The sequence below is a fragment of the Dryobates pubescens genome, chromosome 18, assembly GCF_014839835.1.
Source record: "Dryobates pubescens isolate bDryPub1 chromosome 18, bDryPub1.pri, whole genome shotgun sequence".
In the NCBI taxonomy this organism is placed as follows: domain Eukaryota; kingdom Metazoa; phylum Chordata; class Aves; order Piciformes; family Picidae; genus Dryobates; species Dryobates pubescens.
Window position 1 is genome coordinate 17,031,916 of NC_071629.1, and position 23,114 is coordinate 17,055,029.

A 23,114-nucleotide genomic window follows, 5' to 3' on the forward strand; every position below is an offset into this window, starting at 1 on the left:
CATCTCGCCCGGGGCAGCTGTCGCTGAGGACTCTCCATACAGCCGATGAGGCTGCCCTGGGCACACGTTAGAGGTGCGGCCTTTGCTCACTGGCTGTCACTTCCCAGCCGCTCTATTCACGCCGCTGCTGCCTTCTCCCCCAGGGCTGAAGTGGCGAATCTCCACGGGTACCACACGGCGAGGCGGCCTCGGTTCCGCATCGTGAAGCGGGAGTGTGCCTGGCCATGCACAGCGAGGCCGCCTGTCTCCCGGTGGGCAGCGGGGCGAGGGACGGACGCCGCGGCAGGCGCGGAGAGGCCGGGGGACCCGGCCGCCGGGAGAGGCGGGCTGAGGGCAGCGGCGCGGTTGCTAGGCGACACGGGCGGGACGCTGGAGTCACTTCCGGCACGCCCCCGGCACGGTGCGGGACAGAGACGGCCATGACGCTCACGCGCGCGGAGCGCTGCCTCGCGCTGCTGCTGCGGCTGCTGTCGCGCGCCTGCCTGGCCCTGCTGGGGCTCGTCAACCCCGCGCCGCCGCGCGCCATCCCGCCACCGCGCCGCGAGCTCCTGCTGGTGCCCGCGCGGCGCCTGGCTGCGCGGCTGCGGGCGCGGGAGGTGCGGAGCGAGGGGGGTCACCGGGGCCGGGGGGGGGAGCGGAGCGAAGAAGTGCACCGAGAGCGGGGGTGGGGGGCGGAACGAGGAGAGGCAGCGGGATCCAGCGGGGAGCGGAGGAAGAAGGCAGTAGTAGGTCTCAGTGTCGGGGAGCATGCCTGCGGTGGGTATCTGAGGTGTCCCCCGTCCCTACCGGGACTCTTGGGGACAACGGGACCAGGGGAGTGGAGGGTGATAGGAGCCGCTGCATCCCGTAGAAGGTCGCGGTGGCAGGACATGTGTTGGCAAGGGGGTTCCGGGGCTGCCCCGCATCCCCGCCCACCTTTCACGGCGTTCTCCGCCGAGTTCGGTGTAGGTGACGTGCGTCGAGGTGGTGGAGGCGTACGTGGAGCGGATCAAGGAGGTCAACCCCCTTATCAACGCCGTGGTTAAGGACAGGTAAGCCGCGGGGAAGAGGAGTGGGACCGTGCCGGTTGGCTGAAGGGCAAGGGGCTGGTTGATGCTGCCGCAGGTTTCCGCTATCGCCCCAGGTCTGGGTGGTGCCTCGCACCGGGAGCGCAGCGGGGCCCGGCCACCCCCGCAGCAGCACTGAGCCAGTGGCGGTTGCTCTCGCCTGCGGTGCAGGCGGAGCCGAGCAGGTTCTGCAAACCGGGAGGTCTTATCTCCCGTCCCTAGCCCCTGCTACGGCTCATCAGCTCCCGCCCCACGCAGCTCCCCAGCCCCACAGGGGTGGAGGGAGCCCTGAAGCTTCTCCCGCTGCTGCCTTGCAGGTTCGAGGAGGCCCTGCAGGAAGCCCGGCAGGTCGATCAGCTGCTCGCCGAGGGCCGTGACGATGACTTCCTGGAGGAAAAGTTCCCTTTGCTGGGCGTTCCCATCACCGTCAAGGAGGCTTTTGCACTGCACGGTGCGTTTGCCCTCACTGCCCTCCACCTTCGGAGGCCCTGACTTGCTCCCTTTCAGCCCTGCACATTTGGAGGGGAGCAGCTTCCCTTCCCTGGCCTGCACCCACTTCCCCTGGGCTCTTGTGTTCACTTTTAGCACCCGTTGTGGTGTCTCAGGGGAGCAGCCTTCAGTGAAGATCCATGTCTCAGCTGTGGTCCCTGTGAGCAGCCTGCTGGCCCTGATATGCCCCTCCTTGTGTCACACCACAGGGATGCCCAACACCTCTGGCTTGGTCAACCGCCGCAACGTGATTGCCACCTCGGATGCCACAGTGGTGTCCCGCCTGAAGCAGGCCGGTGCTATCCCACTGGGTGTCACCAACTGCAGCGAGCTGTGCATGTGGTATGAGTCCAGCAACAAGGTCTATGGCCGGACCAACAACCCCTACGACCTGCAGAGGATTGTGGGCGGCAGCTCAGGTTAGTCACAACCCCTTGACACAGTCCAGCAGTTACAGTGCAGCAAGGAAAGGGTTTCCAGGTGCCCTGCATGCTGCTGTAACACATCCAACCGGGCTTCTGCAGAGCTCACGGGCCTCACGCCTGGGCAGTGGCAAAGGCCGTTTGGAGGTCCAGCTGCTCTGTCCCTCCCAGGTGTTATACCTGACTTGCTGTGTCTTGCTCTGTGTGTGAACAGCAGGGTTGGGGTGGCATTTGGACAGGGAATCCCTTTGACCTGTGTTCCCTGGCTGCCCCCCAGAACCTGCTACAGCCAGGGCAGCTCCCACCCTGTGATAGCCCCTCTGGCACAAAGTGCAGCAGCCACCTGGAGATGCTGCTGCTCTGCAGGGTGACTGCTCCACGCTGTGTTTTCTGCTGTGTTTCCTCTCATGCAGGGGGGGAGGGCGGTAGTCTGGCAGCTGCCTGCTCGGTCATAGGTGTGGGCTCTGACATCGGCGGCAGCATCCGGATGCCTGCCTTCTTCAACGGAATCTTCGGCCACAAACCCACGACAGGTAGGGCGGCCACGGGGATCTCCTCTGCTCCCCTGCAGAAGTGTCAGGAGGTGGGACGTGGGTGGAACCCATGTGGGGCGCTCCTGCGCTTGTTGCTGGTGGGATTGCTGCAAGGGAAGGGGCAGCTTCTTGCACGGGACAAGCCTGTTGCGTGAGCTGGGGCAGCGGGGAGCCGTTTGGAGGCAGCTTGCCCGGCGCGTGGCAGGTGGGAGGCGTTTCACCCCAGCCTTGCGTCCTCAGCATGGGAGGTTTTCCCAAAGTCAGGCTTGGCAGCTAGGGTGTTGCCCTGGCAGCTGGTGTCCCGGCTGGCTGCTTTGCACCCTGCTGCCAGCTTGCCAGCGCTGCTGATGGGTGTAAGCCCTGGTGACAGCTTCCTTCCCTGCCTGGAGGCCATGTCCTGGCTGGAGGCAGAGCTCGTGGGCGCTCTCAGGGTGATACCCAACGTCTCCCTCGGTGCCCGCAGGGGTGGTGCCCAACGACGGCCAGTTCCCAGATGCTCAAGGGGTGCAGACCAGCTTCCTGTGCACGGGGCCCATGTGCCGCTACGCGGAGGACCTGGAGCTGATGCTGAGGGTCATGGCTGGTCCTGGGACCAACAAGTGAGTTGCTTCCACTGCTCCCAGCTGCTGAATCGCTCTCGGCTGCTTTCTGGCCAGCACAGCAGATCAGTCCTGTTTGTACCAGGCAAGTCTGCACCGCCCTGTTTGCTCCTTACTGGTTTCCTTCCTCTGCCCTGGCTGCAGCAGGGTCATTGCAGCTGAGCACCACTCACGTGCTCTAGGGAACAGGCAGCCATGGTCACCTGGGTCCTTCTTCCAGGAGTCCAGCAGCACCATCCCAGCATGGCCCTTGCATCCTGGGACTGGCCTTTATTTGGGCTTCTATGTGTGCTTTTTCCTGGGACTGAATAATGAGCTTTCCATCCCAGGCCATGGCCTTATCAAGTCTCTTCATGGCTTCCTGCAGCCAAGCAGCCTTTTGTGTGTGCATACCAGTAAGGAGTGAGCAGAGATGGGGCAGACTGGGCAGGTCCTGCTTCTTGCTGCAGCCTGCACAAACCTTCGGTCTCCATTGCCACTTTTGGGTCTCCATTGCCACTTTTGTGCAACAGCCCCAGCCCCAGCTGTGGCCAGGTTCTCTGGTCACAAGGTGCATCTGGAGAGTTGAGAATTTTCTCAACAGCAACAAATGTGCAGAAGGTGCTGAGGGTGACATGGGGGATGAGCAGCTGGATGGGCTGTGAGCAGTGGGTGGCTGTATCTCCTCAGGGACTCTCTGTCCTGCCCCGATGGGTGGAGCAGTGTGTCCAAGGGACATTCCAGGTGTCCTGAGGATGCATTAACAAGCGTGTGTGTGGCTCTGGCAGCTGGGGAGGAGGCAGGGATGGATTTGTGAGCAAAAAGCTCTTCCTTTCCCAGGCTGAAGCTGAATGAAAAGGTGTCACTGGAGAAAATTAAATTCCACTGCATGGAGCACGACGGTGGGTCTGTTTTCGTGTCACCTGTGGACAAGGAGATCTTGCAGGCCCAAAGGAAGGTAGGAAGGAATGGAGGTTGGCTCTCACTGGGGTGAGCCTGGATATAAAACCTGGGGAGACCAGTCTTGAGGACTCCTTTGGACATGAGTGCTCTGTACTCTGCTCCTCAGGAGCTGCAGCTCCTCAGAGTCAGCCTCAAGTCCCTGTCTTGTGCTCCCAGTGGAAGAAAAGTGGAAAGATCTTTTTCTTCTGCTGTGTTAAAGAAGAGACAAGGGGGAAAATCTTGTGGGCAGCTGCAGATCCCTTGCCAGCAGCACCCACATATTGTAGCACACTGGGGTGTCCGAAGCATTTGTCCCAATTTCCATTGCAATGTCTGGTATTTTGCTTTCTGAACACCTCTTGTCCATGTCAGGGAGGCCTTCTGGGGCCATGATGCAGGCTGAAGTGATGGCTGTGTGTTTGCTGTCTCCCCAGGGTGGCTGCTTGGCATTTAGTCACAGAAAGGGACTTGCTTGCTTTTTAGTGAAATCTTCTGTGCTGCTTTTGGTGCTCTTTGGAGTGTCATTTGGGTGGGTGGAGGGCAGTTTGGGGAGCTCCAAGTCTGTTATCAGATGAAGGAGGTCCCACTTTTTGGGGCAGAGGAGAGCAGGCAGGAGCTGAAGGATCCACTGCATGACAGTAAAGCAAAGCTGCTCCCAAACTCTCTCTTGCCCCTGATTCCCATGGGCTGAGTCACATCCCTGCAGAATCAAACCCTTCCTGCTCTCCCCCTTAGGTGGTGGAGCACCTGGAAAGTGAGCTGGGGGTCCAAGTTCGTCGTGTGGCCATCCACAAGATGAAGTATTCTTTCCAGATCTGGTCAGCCATGATGTCATCCAAGGACAGCAATGGGCAGGTGGGTCAGACTGAGCTGGCTAAGGCACAAATTCAGTGGCAGCAGGGAAGAATCAGCTGTTTGGAGCCAGCCATAGAGAGCTGTAGGCTTCCTCGATCTGGCCAGGGCTTTCACTGTTCCCTTTGTCCTCCTGATCCTTCTTTCACATCATTCAAATCTAAACAGCCCCTTCTCCTTCGCTTTCCTATGAGATGATGATGCAGCTTCCAGCTGAGGAGCAACATGGTTTATTGAGGAAGAGGCCCATGCTGACCTTCTCAGTGCAGGCTGGCAAGACAGCCAAGCAGGCAGTGTCCTGCCTTGCTCTTGTCCCTGTTCTCCGTCCCCTGATGTTGCAGTCCTGATGCCAGGACTGAGGCAGAACATCAGCAGCTTTCCAGATGCATGCTCTGTGCATGCAGCAGGTGTTTAGCAGCAAAAATAAACTCTCAGGAGTATTTTAACCACCTGTGTTCTGCCATGCAGGCCATGGTGGGAAGTAAACCAACCCCAGCTTGCTAAGGAGGCCCCCGCTGCCTCCCTTTCTCTGATCTCAGAGCTGTATGACAGCACTAAGTGCCTCCAGGAGACATTCTCCAGAGCATCATGTCTGAGGAGGGGGAGCTGAAAGATGCTGCTTTGGGGAGGGCTCCTGCACAGAGCAAGGTCCCCCCTTCTGGCTCTGTGTGCAGCTCTGGGTTTCTGCTGGTGCTGTGCCACCCCTTGATGGGCAGCTCTGGGCACAGGAACAGGTGGTGCTGGGATGGTTGGGCGGCTTGGGGTCTCACTGCTCCCTGTGGCACGGCGGTGGCAGTGCTGAGGAGGGGGCCTGTCTGTGTGTTCCAGGAGGCACAGCTCTTCTCAGACCTGCTGGGGGATCACGGGAAGCCGGTGTGGCCGCTCTGGGAGCTGATCAAGTGGCTCGTGGGGATGTCTTCCCACACTCTCCCAGCCATCGGTAAGGCCAGCAGGAGCCTGGGGCGTGCAGAGGTGGGGGTGGGGCAGATAAGATAGTCATTAAAACATTGCCCTCACTGGGACTCCAGAGCTCACACTGGGAGCTTCAGACTGTACTTGTGTAGTGGCTCTGGGTGTCTTCAAACACTGCTCAAAGGGGAGCTGGCTGGATCTCTGATAGGTAGGATTGGATAGCCTTGGAAAAGTGGGGACAGTGGAGGACAGAAGCAGGGTCTGCTTCTGTCCCTGCATGAATGGCTGGGGCTTGAGGGAGCCAGGCAAGGATCTGCACTGATCCTGCTTCTCAGCAGCAGATACCAGAGAATGCTAATTAGTGCTGCTGTCTAATGAGTGCTGAGATCACTCTGCCAGCTCTGCTCAGTCCCAGTGGCTGGAAGAACTTGAAGTAAAGAGCAGGCTGAAAGCCTTTCCCTTGGCAAAGCTGGGGAGATGTTGCCTGCAGAGCTGTACAGGGACCAATCCAAGGTGCCAGCAGAGAAGGGAATTTGGGGGTCCCCCGTAGGAGCTGGGGTGGTGCATGTAGCCAATGTGCTCTCCAGCCTTCTTAAGTCATGAACCTCCTGTTTTCTCTGTGTTCCTGTTTGTGACCCTGCTCTGCAGCCCTGGGACTGACTGAGAAGCTTATGAAGCTCAACCCTAGTGGGAATGCCAAGCTGGTGAGCATGGGGAAGAGCCTGCAGGAGGAGATGGAGGCCCTGCTGGGGCCAGATGGGGTACTCCTCTACCCCTCCCACCCCATCACAGCTCCCAGGCACCACTCCCCCATATGCATGCCCTTCAACTTTGCCTACACAGGTGAGCTCTGGTTGCTCTGCTGGGTGCAGGCAGGGGCTGTGGGTATCCCCACTGTACCCTCCTCAGAATATTTCCATGCCTGGCAGTGGGGTTGCAGTGCAGAGGGGTGTCTTGCTGCTCCAGAGCATGGCACAAAGATGATGGTCATGTTTCAAAACTGGCATTTGTACCTGTTGTCCATAGTGGGGCAGGTTTGGCCTCATAGGTTACCCTGCCCCAGAGGGATGTGCCCGTGCTCAGACAGCTGGTACTTGGGTTTAGCAGGCAGGGGAGAGCTACTGCATCTCTTAGGGTGCAGTCTGGGACTTTCTCTGGTGCTTTCCCACACCTCTGCTTCTTGGGTGCCAGCATCATGTTGCAGTACTGTCTGGCTTTTCAAGTCTTGGAGGGATGGTGCCTGGGGCAAGAGTGTCCCAAAGCAGATCTTGGCATGCCACAGCAAGTGCCACCTAAGTGTACCATCATTCACAAGTGCAGTTTCCTTATGAGATATGGGTGCAGGGAACCTCTGTGTTTGTGTCTGCGCTGCCTGCCTTGCCTGTACCACCCTGGCACAGAGCAGCAGCCTCTGCCCCAGGCTGGCAGAGCCAGGCAGTGCTGTGTCCTGGTTGCTGTGCTTGCTCTGATGCAACCTTCTCCCTTCCAGCTATCTTCAACGTGCTGGGCCTGCCTGTGACGCAGTGCCCGCTGGGGCTGAGCAGCGAGGGGCTGCCACTGGGCATCCAGCTTGTGGCAGCCTCCTACAACGACCACCTGACTCTGGCAGTAGCTCGCTATCTGGAGAAGGCCTTTGGAGGTTGGGTTTTACCTGGGAAAGTTTAGCCTGGACTCCTGGCATGGCAGGGAGGCAGGGACAGAGACGACGGTGCCCAGCAAGACAGCGGAGGGCACTGATGACTGAATGCCGTCATGGCACTGTCTGCTCCCTCTGTGCCCTCCTGGGTGCCTTCAGCCTTGGGGAAGCCAGGCTGGTGCTGCTACAGTCATCTCCTCCCCACAGCACCCTCTGCCATGGGAGACCTGCTGTCCCCCTGGCTCCTTTGCAGCCCTGGTCCTGGGTGGCCTGGGCTGGCAGCAGGCTCCCTGCATCCTGCTTGGGGCGGGCACCAGTCTCCTGGGCATGGAGATGGCAGTCTCTAATGCTTGCTGCTTTGAAGACACTGAGTGAAGGCTGAGGAGAGGAGGTGCTCCCAGGCTGCTCAGCAATAACTGTTTAGCACCACCAGGTGCATCCATGTGCTGAGGCAGCTAAGGCACTTCCTGCCTGTGCTGTCTTCCCTTCTTGTCCCAGGGGTCACAGCCTGATTGGTGTCCCCTGTCCCTGGCCTCTGCCCCAGGAACAGGAAGGGCCTGGGGTGGGAAGCAGGCATGAGGTGTTCTTGGCGAGGGTGGTATTAAAGAGTCTCTCCAGTTTGCTGCTGGCCACGTGTCTTCTTTCCCAGTGGCTGCTGTCCTGCCCTGCTGGGGCACTGGCCTTGTGCTCTGGGATCTGTGGAGGCTGCCAAACTCTGCCAGCCATGGGCATGGTGCAAAGACAGACAAGAAAGTGCTCCAAGGGTGGCACTTGGCTGCTGCTGGGCTCTGCTTGCACTCATGGTGCCCACTCTGCTTCCTGGCAGAGCTGAAAGGTGCTGGTGAGCCCCAGTGGTGCCACAGTCCATGGCTTTTCTGGTCTGTGTGGTGTCACAGTGCAGCTCTCAGAAAGCATGAGCCCTGCTGCTTTCTGTCCCTGAGGGGCTGCCAAAGGCTTGAGGCAGGTGGAGCTCCTTGGTGTCTAGGGCAGAGCAGGTGCCAGGTCTGCACCCAGCCTGCAGCACTGGTGGCACAAAGCAACCTTGGTGTTGGTTTTGCTGGAATGCCTGGTTTGTCTGTGTCCTGCCATCTGTCACCCCTGGTCCCATCCCTATGCTCTCTTCTGTCCCCAAGCTGCTACTAGTCCCTGCAAGCAGGTGCTGAGTGCCCAGGCTGGGTGCTTCTCAGCACTTGCTCGCAGAGGGCACTGCTGAGCCGGCCCAGGGCTGCCTGCCAGGGGAGCCTTAGCCTGATGGCTAAGGCACTGGCAACGAGGAAGGAAGAAAGGAAAATAACCCCAAGCCAGAAAAACAGGCACCAACCCCCAAAGCCACATCACTTGCTGTGGGACATCACCACAGCCTCACGGACAGAGGGCTGTCCCCAGCCGGGGGAGCTGGGATGGCAGGGGCTGGATGAGCAGCTGCACAGCCCAAGGTAGGGGGGACTCAAGATGCTTCAGGGTGAAGGGAAGGATGCACGGAGAAGAGGGGGTTTGGTCTCTGCCATCTCAGCCACAGGGTCTCCACTGAACTGTATTTTTACAGAGACCACAACACAGGTGCTCAGTTTTGCCCTCTGGGCAAGGTGGAGGAGACAGGGTGGCTGGGGTCAGCAAGGGCCTGTCAGGGACCATCGTGCAGCCAGCGTTGCTGCTGCCAGAGTGGTCGTCCCCTGCGTGCTGCCTGCTCCTGCGGCAGGAGCAGCCCCATCCCTGCCCACCCAGAGGGTTCTTCCTGGGGGCTGATGCTGCTCTGCACCACTGCGAGTCCCAGTACAGCCCTGGGGAGATGTGGCTGGAACCTTCACAGGGCTCTGTTTTGAAGCCAGGAGAATTGTGCTGGCAACAGGGCACGGGGAAGCCTAAATCCACTGTCCAGCTTTAGCCCTGGCATTTTGGAGGTCTCGCCTCGGGGCTTGGAGTCCTCGCCAATGGTGTGCAGCTGTCCGCCACCACTTGGTGGCTGCTCCTCCTTATTTCCAGCTCCGAACGCTTGGGGAAAACATTTTGCAGACACCTGCTAAAGACTTCAGACTTCTAATGTCAGTGCTGAGTCAGAGTAAAACGGGAAGAGCAATGGGAGTAAGCCAGCCCTGTGGATGCCCGGTCCAGCCAGGGGGATGCTCCCACCCATGTGCCTCTGGAGCGCCCCGGGCTCCCCACCTTTGCTAGTGACCGAGTCCCACAGCTGGAGGTGGTGTCAAAGCCCCACCGTGTCACCCCCTGAACAGCAATGTTCCTTCTGTAGCTGGCAAGAACAGGGGAAGAAACTCCTCCATAGCCGAGTGGTGGGGCAAGGCCAAGCTAAGAAGCTGCTGCCGAGGTTGCAGAGGAGGAAAGCAGAACGGTGATGTGCCTCGGTCCCCCTGGGGCTGTGCAGGGCTGTGATGCCACTGCTTAGTGGGATCAGCCACAGTGGGTGGCCCACGTGGACTGAGCTCTCTGCTAAGGGCATAGCACGCTAAGGGGTACCTCGGGGGGTCCCATGGCACCCGGGCAGGTGTGCACAATCCTCTCCCAGTGCCGCAGGAGGCTGCGGGAGGCGGGGATGTGCCGGTGGTGGTACCACCGGTTGTGCTGGTGTGAGTCACTCCTGAAGCATGCTTGAGTCACCACCAGCGCAGAGAGCATCAGACCCGGAGCTTTCTCAGCCCTGTGCCTTGGTGATGCCAGCAGCGAGGCTTTTTGCTGCCTTTTAGGGAGGGACTAGACACCACAAGGGACCAGCTAGAGGGGGGTGCAGCAGAATGTCCTTGCAGCATGTGCATGGTGCCATGGCAGAGTGTGACAGCCACCCCAGGGAAACTGCCCTGCTGCTCTTTCACCACATTCCCAGCAGGCACCCCTGTGCTACGGCTGAGCACACAGCCTGCCTGTGCCAGGCACACCTGCAGTGAGCATTGCTTGTCTGCAGCTTCAGGAAGTCTTCTGTAGTCACAGGTTCCAGCTGCCTGTCGTGTTCGCGGGTGGCAGAACAGCCCTGGCACGTCCATCCTCTCACCACTGCACCCAGCATGGCAGCGTAGAGCCGGGGGCAGAGGGACAGGGCACAGTGGGATGAGCCCTGTCCTGAGCCTGCTTCTGTCCCTGGTCAGCTGCACCCTGCTCCGTGGTAAGTCGGGGGGGAGGGGGGAGGTGTGTTTGCCCCTGGCTGCAGGTGGGGGGAGAAGCAGGGGCACAACTGCCAGACCTACGCAAGGTACCTGCAGGGAGGAGGGGACCCGACGTGTTTCAGGTGTGATGGGAAAGAAAACCCCAGGGTCACCAGCAGCCACGTTAGGGAGCTGATGCCTGTTGCAGGACTGCAGGTGGGATGTTCTGTGGTGCCCAGGAGATCCCTGGGACAGGCACAAAGCTCCATGCTGGCAGCCAGCACTTGCCCGGTCCTGGCAGGCATCTGCTGTTTGCCTGTGTGGGGCTGAAGGGGTGGGAGGCCCTACAATGCCTGTGCAAAACAGCGAGACCTTTGCAGCACAGCCAAGGAGCAGGTCCTTGCAGAACCTCAACCCTTTCCTCTTGCCCCCTCCCAGGGACACCACTGCCTCCGCGGGACGTGAGGCTGGAGGCACAAAACTTCCACGTCTTCCTGTGGTGGGAGCCGGACCTTGGCTCGCCTGGTGATGCCACTTACGAGGTGGAGTGGAGGAGAGGGTAGGTGGCACGGCAGGGAGGAGGGGGCAGAGGTGCCTCATCCACCTGCACAGGGTTGTTGGGGACCCACGGCAGCCAGAGGATCCAGCAGTAAACATGAGGGTAACAGGACAGCAGAGCTGGCAGGGATCTCTGGAGATCAGCTGGTCCAGCCCCTGTGCAGGCAGGGCCAGCTCAGGACTGTGTCCTCTTGGGGTATGGATCACCTTCAAGAATGGTGCCTGGGCAACCTGTTCCCTTTCCTGGTCACCCTTCCAGGGAAAAACAAAAGGGTTTGGGGGTGTGGGGTTTCCACCTCCCCCCCCCCTTATGCTGAAATGGCATTCCCGGTGTTTCAACCTGTGCCCACTGCCTCTCATTCCTTGGTTGGCCACCAGTGAAGAAGTCTCCATCTTCTTTATCACAACAATCCTCTCACCCAAAGCCACCTTCTTTAGAGGCTAAGCAGCCTTACTCATTCAGCCTCCCTCACAGCACAGATGCCTCCACCCCTTGGTCATCTTTTGGCCCTTCAGCAGGCTGTCCCTGCTGTGGACATGATTTTTCTTGTAGCAGAGCACAGGCCAGGGTGCAGCACTTCAGGTGCTGTCCCACCAGTGCCAGTAAGAGGGGACTTGAGTCGCTGGCACTGCTCTTCCTAGCACAGCCCAGACTGCTGCTGTTGGCTCTCCCACACTTCCCACCTGGGCAGGACAGCCATGGCCAGGCTCCCCTTCTGGCTGGGAGGGCCCCCAGAAGGAGAAAGCCCAAATCCCTGCTTTCTCTCCCTGGACAGAGCATTCCACTGGACCAAAGCCTATGCCTGCTGGGGGAACAGCACCAGCTCCTCCTGGATGTGTGAGCTGTATTTTGACAAGATCCACGATATCTACTGGGCAAGAGTGAGAGCAGTGGCCAGAGGCCAGCTGTCCAAGTGGGCCTATTCCAGTGAGCTACAGCCATACAGAGACAGTAAGGACCAGGGAGCTCCTGCAGCTGGGCTCCTGCTCTTCTTGGGGGCACAATGGGGAGCAGGGTCCTTGGAGAGGTCAGGTGGGATACAGCAGGAAATCATATGAGGATATTGGTGGGAAAAGTGCCAAGAGCCCCAGTAGGAGGAAAGGGATGGGAACAGAGAAGGGCCAGTTGAAGACCAAGGGGACAGAAGAGGAGATGCAGTGAGGCAATGGCCACAGATGGGAGGCTCCATGCCACCCAGGCACTGTGAGTCTGAAAAACACAGTGAGGTGGGGGAGGAAAGAGGATACCCCTCTAGCCTTGCCTTTTAAAAGCATCTCCTGTTAATCCTTGGCATAGGTCTGAGAGATGCTGAGTGAGGGCATTTTGTTCCAGCAAGAAAGCTGACAGTGGCAAGGCAGGAGTAGTCCCTCCAGCACTGCCTTTGCCCTGGTTTCTGTCTTTGTGAGATGCAGGCACAGACTGGCTGTCCTGTCCAAAACCTCTCTCTTTTGGAGAAGAGAAAAGCTGGAGGACCTTCCCCTAACCCACCTCAAAGGGGCATCTTGCAATGAACTGAACGTGCCAGCAGCATGAACGGGATGGATGTCAGCTGCTTGGTTTCCCTCTTTAATTCCCTCTGCATCCAGCTGGCATGGTAATGGATGCATTTAGCTGAAAAAGAAGTTGCTGCACTCCACAGTGAATCTCTGGGGCATCATCTGATGGCTCAGAGGTGAGGTGCTTAGCAGCAGGGAGCCAGAGGTGCAAGCAGGTCTGTCCTGGCCTGGTTGGTATGGTGGAGGCAGTCACTGGCTGTCACAAAGACATGGTGTCTGCTGTTTCTTGAGCTGGTTTAACAGGACAAAGGATCAGGCTAGAGCAGAGGATGCTTCTGCATGTTGGGAGTGGGATGTCCAAGAGAAAAACATCATCTGCCTTCTGTTTAGAAGGGCTTTGTTTTCCTCCCCTCTTTTGTTTTTATCTCCCTGCAGCAATCATGGGCCCCCCAGCATTGTCCTGGCTGCTCCAGGGTGACATCCTCAGTGTAAACATCACACCACCACTGACTCCCTTCCGGAGGAAAAATGGCTCCTACAGGCCAGTGGACAGAGTGCTGTGGGAGCTGTGGTACCAGCTGAGCCTGCACGAGGGGAATGTCACCCTCCAGCAGGTAGGTGGCAGGGTGGGCAACACTCAGAGGGCTTGAAAAGGTGTTCCTGGTGCAGCAAAGATGCTCGTGTCCAGTTGCATTGGATCGGCGATACCTGTGCCCGGGGAGATGCCCCAGCCCTGCCCACACCCAGCAGTCCAAGCAGAGGAGAGATGCTTTACCCCATCTCAGGGCTCCCAGGCTGGGCGCAGCAGGAGAGCCTTCTCCTCGTCCAGGCTGCATGAGTGGGAAAACCCATTAAAGTTTCTGCAGCAGGTGTTCAATGAGATGCTCTGGCAGCTGGATACCTCCCGGGGTGAAGAGACAAGCTCTGGAGGTGCTGGGGAGCAGAGAGGGAGGGTCTGTGCTCTACAGCACAGGGCAAGTGTGTCAAGGCCACACTGGGGGAGAGGAGCCATGCACAGACCCCACCTCCAGCCACCTTGGCCACACACCCCCCTCTGCCTCCAGGTGCCTTGCAAACAGAATGGGAAGGAAGTGCCCTGTACCTTCACGCTCCTGAAGCCCAGCACGCAGTACTGCATCCGGACAGTGGCCATGGGCATGGCCCAGCAGCGGATCCGAGAGGCTGAGCAGTGCCTGGTGACTCCAGCAGGCCCTGCAGGTAGGACCTCCTCGCCGGCTCAGCCACTGTGCTTCCATCTCAGGACCTGCTTGTGGCACAGCCACATGTGAAGGTGTGGGTTACTCACTCCCCAGACATTCTGGTCAAGCTTAGCTTTGGTGGCCCAGCAATGCCCTCTGGCACCGGGGAGATGCTCTCTCACCATTCATTTTAGGCTTGCCCCACATCTCCTTCTTGAACACCACAGCCTGCCACGGATTCTCTGAGGTTGGAGGGGATACCATCCGGGCTCCTTCCACCTTCAGCCTGTTGTTACCTCCTGGCAGGCTTTTCCTGGGTCCTCCTTGCCATGCTGAGTTGTGTGTTTCTGCTGAGCATGACTGGGCTCTGCTTCATCCAGCTGCATGTCCTGCTAAGCACCTCAGAGATGCACCTCCCAAAGGCACTGGTGAGTGACCAGTCCCTCCACCAGCCTCTGCACCATGTGTGCCTCAGCTTCCCCCTGCCTCCAGCTTCCCAGTGCTGGGGGTGGCAGCAGCCTGGGCTGAGCAGCCCTTTGAGTGCTCTGGGGACAAAACAAACATGCTGAGCTCTCTAGCTAGCTTGCTCAGCTCTCCCTTGCCCCATCGTGGAGAGGTGGCGGGTGGCTCTGCTGCCCTGGCGCAGCACAGTGCCCTTTGCTTTCCTGCTCTTCTTGGCTTTTGCCTGAGGATTACTCATGTTTCTGCTGCTCATCTCTCTGAGCTGCTGAGAGCTCTTCTACTGGCACCTGGCAGCTGGGGCATGGCTTGAAAAGCAGCAGTGTGACAGCTTCTGTGGCTGTCCCCCAGCACCAGAGCCCCGTGCTGCAGAGGCCTGTGTATCTCCTGGGTGTCACCCCATCAGAAGGGCTGCCTGGGACTGTTCTCCTCCCGTGGGATGCACGGTTCCTCACCCTGAGGCTGTTGGGAGTCTCAGTAAGCCAAGGCTGACTGCTTTGCTGCCTGTTTCCTGGCAGGCCGTCTTCAACAGGGACCTGAGTGTGCCCATCAGGGTGCCCACCCTTCAGCTCAAGGAGGACTCTCTCTCCTTTCTCCTGCCATCTGTGCTCCCCTCCCATGGGTTGCAGACAACACCCACTGCTCAGCTGCTCCCAGGGACAAGCCTTTCTCAGGACCTGGGTGGGTACTGTGCCAATGGGTTCAGGCCAGACCACCATGAGGAAAGGAACCTATCCTGCACCTTCACCCAGGTGGGTCATGCCTTGGGCTCCCAAGTTTCCTTGCAGCTGGAGAAAGGTGAGGAGGCACACAATGAGGATGATGTCCTGGAGCAGCCAGTGCCGGTGGGACTGACCAGAGACTGCTCCATGGGTGACAGGGACTACCGGACCTCCAAGATGTGGCTCTCCTTGCACCTCCAGCTTTATTCTAAATGCCAGTGCCCAGCCCTGGGATCAGGAGGCTGCCTTCCTCTGCCTGCAATGGGCAGGAGCCTCAGCCAGGAGGACCTGCAGGAGAGCCTTGGCATGGCAGGGCACTGCATACCACTCAGCTCTGTGAGACTGCCAGCCCACGAGGAGGATGACAGCGGGCAGCTGATCCACGCTCTCCAGCATGACCACAGAACTGAGCTGCAGCCAGGTGACAGCACTGTGCAGCAGGACAACTTGGAGCCAGCAGCACCGGGCACCTCCAGCCCCTGCCAGCTGACCCAGCTGCCCGCTGCCCGCCCACAGGTGTCAGCCTTCTCTGGCTATGAGCTGTGTGTGCCAGCGGACAGGACGCCATAGTGGGCAGGCAAGGGCCCAAGCAGCTCCTGGCACTCGAATCACAGCATCAAGCAGAGCTCGAGGAGCAGCCTTAGTCACGATGGCTGCCTGCTGGGACCTGCCTGTGTCCTGCTGGGGACGGGAGAGGGGCAGGCAGCTGCACGGGCAGGCACTGGGCACAGCTGCTGTGAGTGGGTGAGATGAGTCTCTTCAGAGCTTCCCTCCGTGGTTTTGGTGCTCTTGAACCACAGCATAAGGGATAGAGACCAAAGCTGAAGCCCCCAACCTTTTGTCTATTTATTCACCTCTGTGTTTGCCTCTCTGTACAGCAAATTTATGTGTGTGCTCATGTCCATAGGAACTTCTTTAGTGGAAGAGGAGGTTTTTATTATCTAATTCCACCACCACCACCCCCTGTGTGGAAATCCTGATTGTACACTCGAGTTGGATTGTAAAGAAACACTAATTTATTGTGGCAAAACTGGCCCCTGTGCTGATTCTCTCTGTGTCACAGAACCAGGACTGGCCTGCCCAAGCAGCATATGGGAAAGGCACTGGGAAAAACTGCAGTTCCTCTGGGAGGAAACTGCATCCACAGCTGGTCTGAGTGTTGCTGTCAGGTGGGAGAAGGTGGCTCCTCAGCAGCTCCTGGACATCTTGGTTATTGCTTCCCCAGGGATTCACCTCTGAGCCCTGTTCTGTGGCTGTTGGTGAGGCTGTGCCTGCAGCCATGCGGGGACTGTCCCCAGAGCTGCTCAGTGGAACATGTGTGCTGCCCACACACCTTTTGCTGCCAACAAAGTTCCCCGGGGTGGGGGGTGGGGATTCAGCTGAAACAAGTCTGATAGTCCTTCACTTGTTTCACTTTCTCTTTTTGATAAAACAAAAAAACAGGTCACAGGTGTCATTCTGGGTTGCATGAAATGGCTTTTGGTGAATTTTCAGGTGTTTAGAAAGCAAACCAAAAGTCAAGGCAGAAGAATTCCCCCATGCTAAACCAGGCAGAGGTCAGAGGATTTGAGATCTTGAGGCAAACAGGAGCCGAAACACTGCAATCTGCAAGTCTAAGGTCACTGTGTGGTGGCAGGGAGTTGGTGGCAGGCATCTGTTAAGCATTGGTCAACGCTGCCCTCTTTGCATGCTTGAGGTTCTCCAGGCCAGGCAACGAGCAGGCATGGTGCCAGTCCAGACCTGGGCTGCTTGCTGGGAGCTGCTGGCCTGGCGCAGTGGGACCATGCTGGCTCCCGTGGCCATCTTGTTGAATGCTGGGCTCAGCTGGTGCTTCTCTAACAGCCTGCCAGATCTCTAAGGACCAAAACCAAACCAGCTCCTCTCTGAGTTTCTGGCAGGGTGGTGGTGCTGGGATCCCTGTGGGTGATTCAAGCAGGTTTCTCACCAGTAGTGAGGACTCAGCCTGACCCAGGAGGTGGTTGAAGCAACTGGGATGTCCCTGCTCTGTAGGAAACAGAGATGTTCATGCAGAATGGAAAAAGGCAAAGGCTGGTGACATTTCCAGATGGTATTTTAGCAGCTGAAGTTTCTGAGTGGATGTGAGAGAGATTTTTTCTTCATGTGTGAGGGGTTTTCCCCTTCACCTCAGAGATGTGAGCAGCGTGGGGGGCTCTGCAGAGCACAGCAAGAAGGTGTGATGCTCACTGCAAAGGTGAGGTCTTGGCACACCCCAACAGAGACCTGCCACCACCACGTGTCTGGATGACACTCCAGGCTGCCTGGCTGGGTGTTAGGAGTCGAGCAGGAAGGGATAGGGCTGGGTCCAGGGGCAGGCCCCCAGCTGCAGGCAAGCCCATGAAGCAGGACATCTGGCTGGGTCCCTGCTGCAGTGCCAGGCATGTACCTGGCTCTCACGCTGTTCTCTTAGGTGTCCCACGCTCCCTCCACAGCCTGGAGATGGGTGAGGCAGCGATGGATCCTCGGGCATCCAGCCCACAACCCCCATCAGCTTGGAGGTCAGCCAATGTTCCTCCTGCTGGCCCCAGCCCCAGGGCCCCAGCACGGTGCCCGGAGGTGTTCGGAGCGTAGGTTTGTGGAAGCTCTGACTCACCGTGATCGATGGGCTCGCTCCTGGCTCTCTGCTGCTGGCTGCATTGGCAGCCTCTGCTGCTACCAGATCAAAGCCATGAGAGGAATGCAGCTGAAAACAGCTCTTCATTAGAAACAGCAGGTTTAGGGCTGTGCAGGAGGGTGTTTTTTTATTACTAATTCTCAGAGAGCTGAGCTGCCAGCCCAATGAAGTATTGGAGGGTGGAAAATTGCTGTGCGGGGGCTAACGGGGCTTTTGCAGCTGCCAGGAGACAAACACGAGGGAGACAGCAGCTCCTGAAATGACAGGGAAAGGTGAAGATCTAATAGTGTGCAGGCTACAAGGATGAAGGAAGATCTCTGCTTGCCTTTGGAAGCAATGGGAAGCAGAGATACAGAGCGGGGCATCTCAGGCTGCAGCCCACACCCCAGATCTGCCCTGTGTCTACCCTGCTCTGCCCACTCTCCATCCCGCCTGGCACTGCAGCTTCTCTGGGGCAGCCCAGAGCCACCCCAGATCCTTGCAGCCACTGCAGGCATTGTCTAGCATGTCTGTGTACCTGCCAGGGACATGGGACTGTGGGCTCATTGAGCAAAGCCATTCTCTGGGCCCTCTGTGCAAGGTACCTTTGCAACAGCTCCAGGTGGGTTCCCAGGGTGGGCTGGAGCCATCACTTCCTCCCATGGTGTCCCTCTCCAGGCTGTGCTTCCTGCCCTTGTCCTGACAGAAGAAGTGATGAGCCTGCCTCCTGGAGTATTCATTACATGGCATTAAGCCAGCCTCGAGGGGATGGAGCAGCTGGAAAACAGGCTAGATATGGATTTTTGTGAGGAGAAAGGGCCCAGCTAAGTGGCGTGGATGGATGAACATTTTGACTCATCTGTCTCCCAGTCTGATCTGTGCCTGGCAGACAGGGGGTTGCAGACACCAGTAATGATCTCTTGTTAATGCACCTTCAACCACGGTATGAAAAATGGGAGCCTGCACCTGGCTGTGCAGACACCGTTGTCTCCCTGCCTTGTGGTCAGCAAGGTGATGTCCAACCTCTTGGTTGCAAAATAAATTCTCAGGCTCCCAAGCATCCTGTCCAACCTTCCTCAGGGAAGGCCCCCATGGATAACACCCAAAGCTGATTTGCAGCTCCCGAGAGCTTAAGATCTTCTCGTGTCTGTCAAACGCTTCCTCACTGCTCTCAAGAGATGTGGCACTGTCTGAAGAAGGCCATGAGCTGCTGTCACAGCAAAGCTGGCCCATCTGAGGTCCCCAGAGTGACCAGTTTCAGCTGGGTTTCTCTGAAACCAGGCAAAAAGGTTTAACAAGGAACAAATCCAGCTGGGTGATACAGTGGTAAATTGAAAGCGAAGCTTGTGAATAAGATGGGGTCTCAAATGAGAAACTTGGATGTGGGACACCCGAGCCAGATCCCTCCTGACACAGCGAACAGTTGGAGTCTGCATCTTGTCACTTGCTGAGTCCTGCAATCAGGGACTGGGGCACCCACTGAGAGTCAGCTTGGGACGCCTGAAAGGCCAAAGGCCACTGTCCTCACATTGCCATGAGATGTGAAAGCAATGGAAGATGTGGTAACCCTTCATTCAAAAAGGAAGTGTGGATCCACATGTTTTGTCCAAATGTCAGCTCCATGTTCTCTCTTGATCCTCCTCCAGACCCCAGTACCCCAGACTCCAGCCACAGTAACCAGCAGAGTTCTTGCAAACCCAACAAAGCATTTATCGAGTGTCCACATTCAGGAGTGACAGAGATCGAACTGGTGCAGGGCCAGCTGTCTCCTGTCACCAGGACTGATGGCCAAGCAGGAGAAAAGGCAACCCACCTGATCAGAGCACATTGATCACAGAGAGATGGAGGACTTAAAAGAGAAGCACCCCACACTCCCTCACTCACAGGTTCCTAGGAAATTGGTCAAGACTTGGAGAAGGAGAGAAGATGCCTTCCCAGACCATGGTCATCACCTCGGTGCTCCTGTTGAGAGCTTGTTGCATCAGTGCTTATCCTGCCTATCCTGAAAACAGCAGTGCCCAAGGTAAGGATGAGCAGCAGGGGTGTTTGTGCCTGACAGACAGGTGAGGTTTGTCCCTGTGCACCACTTCAGAGCAGTGGGAGCTTCCTGGGGGCTGTGGCAGCGAGCGCTGGCTCAGACTATGTGGCTTGTAGCTGGTGTTTCAGGGGGGCTTTGCTGCTGCAGGCATGCACAGCAGCACAACTTTCCCCTGTTTCTGGGGAGGGTTTTCCCCAGTATGGTTAGGAATAGCACATAAAGGGTTGAAGCCGTTCCTGGTGTGACCAGGTTGGACAAGAGATGACCATCCTCTACTCAAGGGGCTGCTTTGGCTGTTGTGGTCTGCAGAGAGCAGAGTTTGGGTGAGGTATCCTGGTACTCTGGGGTGACAGACAGCGTTGCCCTGGTAACCAGCCAGCCTGGGGCGTGCAAACAAAACTTGCCGCTTCTCGATGTTCTCCTGACACCCTCCGTGGAGATGAGGGAACTGCAGCTCACAGGTGGAGTGAGCCCCGTGCGCTGCTCGAGTCTGACGTGGGCTGAGCTCTGGTCACAGGGCTGGCACCAACCCCCCAACAGCCACAGCACTGTCTGATGGCACCGTATCAGTGGGACACTGTCTGATGGCACCATGTTGGTGCAGCACTGTCTGGTGCCACACCGTGTCGGTGTGGCACTGTCTGATGGCACAAAGTGCCAGGAGCTTTGCTGCAGCGCAGTGCCTCACCGTGTGCCACTGCCTGCAGCCAGTGGCCAGGGGGACAGAGCCAGTATCTGCTGGGCTTTGTGCTGGTGCCACCCATTCATACCCACCCCGTGCTCCTGGGCTGTACATGTTGGTACCTACCAGATGGTTTAGACATCCTGGGCTTCCTGATGCCAGAGAAAAGTCCCTTGGCCAGAGCTTGTGCCCTTGTCTTCTTGTGCAGCCCTTGAGAGCAGCCCCAGTGTGGCAAACCTCCCAGTGTTCTGGGAAGTGAGCAGCACAGGGCCTCCTCTCGTCCCTCAGCCAATTCTTGGGGACTTCCAGAGCTTTGACAGTTGATCACTTTGTCTAAGGCAAAGAAAATACAACCCCAAGGTCAAGCTCTTAGGGTTGCTCAACTCCCAGAGCTTAATGGGAGCTTCCCAGGAGCTGTGAACAGGCAGGCACTGGAGGAGGGATGAACTGAAGGATGAGTGCTGGAAAGTCCCTGACACACCAGCTGGTTTCCAGTTAAACAAGGTCAGGCTGGAGAGATGGGCTGAAAGGGGACTTCATGGTGGGCTGAGAGGGGACTTCATACAGTTCAGCAGAACTGCAAAGGTGGCCAGTAGTCATCAGTGGTCCTGGGCTGCATTGTGGAGAGCATCAATGCAGATCAAAGGAGATGACTCTTCCCCTCCATTCAACACTGCTGAGGCCACACTTGCAGTGCCACACCAGCATTTTGAGGCTGGCATGCATGGCCAGATGAGGAGATGAACCCTCACCCCACTCAAACAACATGCCTGTCATTCTTGGGATCTGTAGACAATGCTCAGGCTCTCCATCCCACTGCCCAAGGAACAAGCATGCTTCAAAGGATCCTCTTTGTCCTTGTCACTGTCTCCCCATTCAACACAGACCTTATGCTGATGGATTTTAACCTGGCTGATGGTGCAGCTGACTTCATGGCTGATAGCAAGCCTCTAGCAGGACTCCAGCCACCCAGGAACCTGAACCAGGCTCTCTCTGCACTGGGGAAAGGGGCAAGCCACCAGCAGAAAGCAGCTGGCAGCAAGGGTGAGTCACAGAGCTCAAGGTGAACTGGACCCATGGATGGGGCTGTGTGGAGGCACACGTGGAAGGGGGCAAGCACTGGGATGCTCTTGAAGAGGTGAAGGGTTGTGTCCTGACAAAGCAGTGCTGCAGGTTAGCTGTTCCCAGGGCATCATGAAGAGAAGCAGGCAACAGTGCCGTGTCCCTCTCCTGATGTATCCTCCCTCGGCTCCTGCCCTCCATGCTGGACCCACAGCCCCTGGCTGCTTGAGGCAGTTCATACACTGTCTGGTTGGGTTTTTTTCAGGAAATAAAAGCACTCTCCAGGAGGATGTCTCCAGCCACTTGGTGAGTGAAGGTGCCTCTCTGGCACAGCAGTGGGTGGCCCAGGGAGAGGCCATGGGGCAGGGGACTCCCATGAGCTGTCCACGAGATCCCAGCAAATCCCAGCCCTGTTGGGCAGTAAATGGGGACTGACACAGGTCCTGCTCAGGTGCTTCCTGCCCTGAGTCAGCAGCGGGGGGAAGAGGTTTTGGGGCTGTTTTTTGCAGGTGGACACCACACATCCATGGTGGGTCTGCTGTGCTGTGGCAGGTGGAAGACCTCGATGCCCTCCTCTGGAAGATGGTGACAATGGGTGAGATCCAGAGCCAAGGATTTACTCAAACAGATCAGGCCCCTCAGCAACCTAGCAAGAGAAGTGAGTGTCCAGCTCCCAGTGGGTCTTGGGCCTCACCTACTGTTGACTTGCAAAAAGCAGGGGCTGGGCTTGGGATAGGGGATCCTCCTGACTTGGGATGAAGGGTGCTCACAGTTGTGAGTGAAGGATGCTCATTGCTTGGGGTGGAGGGTACTTGTGATTGGGGTGGAAGGTGCCCATGGTGTGGACTAAATCATTCAGCTCCTAGGATGTGCTCCTAGGACTGACTTCAGAGTCAAAGGAGACCCTGGGAGAAGAGATGGACAGCTCTCTTCCTTTCAACGTTCCAGCTGTAGCCAAAGTCTGCTGCAGCCCCTTCCATGGATGTCTTTTCCTGTTTCTCTCAGCTTGCTTCTGGAAGTACTGTGTCACCAAGTGATGGACACAGAAGCTCTGCCACTGAGCCTGCTGCCCCCACCCAGTGCCTTCTCCCCGTGTTACCTCACACCTCACTGTGGGCTGAGCCGCACAGAACTTTGGAAGGTTTCCAGTACCAAAAGGGAGGAAGGGCAAAGGTCTGCAGCAGAGGAGGCATGCCATGGGATAGGGGGAGTCCCATGGAGATCTGGGGCGCAAGACAGTGGACCTCCAGCGCCCACAGCGAGGCAGAGCCACCACTGTGGCCTGGCAGGGACATGCTGCCTACCAGCAGGAGCTGAATAAAGCCCTCACAACAGAGCAGCATCCTGTGGTTATTCCATCCCCATGGTGTGCAAGGTTCTGCACCCTCCCACTGTCACTTGAATGGTGTGGGCAGATCACAGGGCACATGCCCTGGGGAGGAGGCAACTTTCCTGTGGGCAGAGCAGGAGCTGTCACACACATCCCGGCGATCCAGGATGGCAGAGACCAGGGTCTACAGCTCCACCTATGCTAGATGTCAAAGAGGTTCCACCACGGGGAAGCCCTCCAACCCCTGCAGCCCCCCCCATTCCTGGTGGCCTTGGCCCACACGCTGACAGTGCCCAGCCAAGGCATATTAAAATAGAGTTTATTGCTGTTCTTAGTTTAAAAAAACCAAACAAACCAAAACCCACCAATAACAAAGCCAGTCCCCAAGCCTGGTGCTGTCAGCAGCAGGCTTGCAGGGACACACCTTAGTGCAAAGAGGGGGAGGCAGTGAGGG

At 57.8% G+C, this 23,114-nt stretch overlaps 2 protein-coding genes across 2 annotated transcripts; both read left to right on the forward strand.

Moving 5' to 3' along the window:
- The first annotated feature begins 398 nt into the window (after window positions 1-398).
- Window positions 399-8,022, forward strand: FAAH2 (fatty acid amide hydrolase 2). Its single transcript, XM_054169675.1, has 11 exons — window positions 399-596; window positions 949-1,031; window positions 1,364-1,497; window positions 1,745-1,954; window positions 2,371-2,490; window positions 2,954-3,089; window positions 3,909-4,026; window positions 4,746-4,865; window positions 5,691-5,802; window positions 6,423-6,617; window positions 7,264-8,022. Exons 1-11 carry the CDS (start codon window positions 420-422, stop codon window positions 7,437-7,439), a joined length of 1,581 nt encoding a protein of 526 aa, XP_054025650.1. The 5' UTR covers window positions 399-419; the 3' UTR covers window positions 7,440-8,022.
- A 1,873-nt stretch (window positions 8,023-9,895) lies between these two features.
- Window positions 9,896-15,507, forward strand: LOC128898075 (interferon lambda receptor 1-like). Its single transcript, XM_054169470.1, has 7 exons — window positions 9,896-9,992; window positions 10,941-11,061; window positions 11,837-12,012; window positions 12,993-13,171; window positions 13,622-13,775; window positions 14,063-14,184; window positions 14,734-15,507. Exons 1-7 carry the CDS (start codon window positions 9,896-9,898, stop codon window positions 15,505-15,507), a joined length of 1,623 nt encoding a protein of 540 aa, XP_054025445.1.
- The last annotated feature ends 7,607 nt before the right edge of the window (window positions 15,508-23,114 follow it).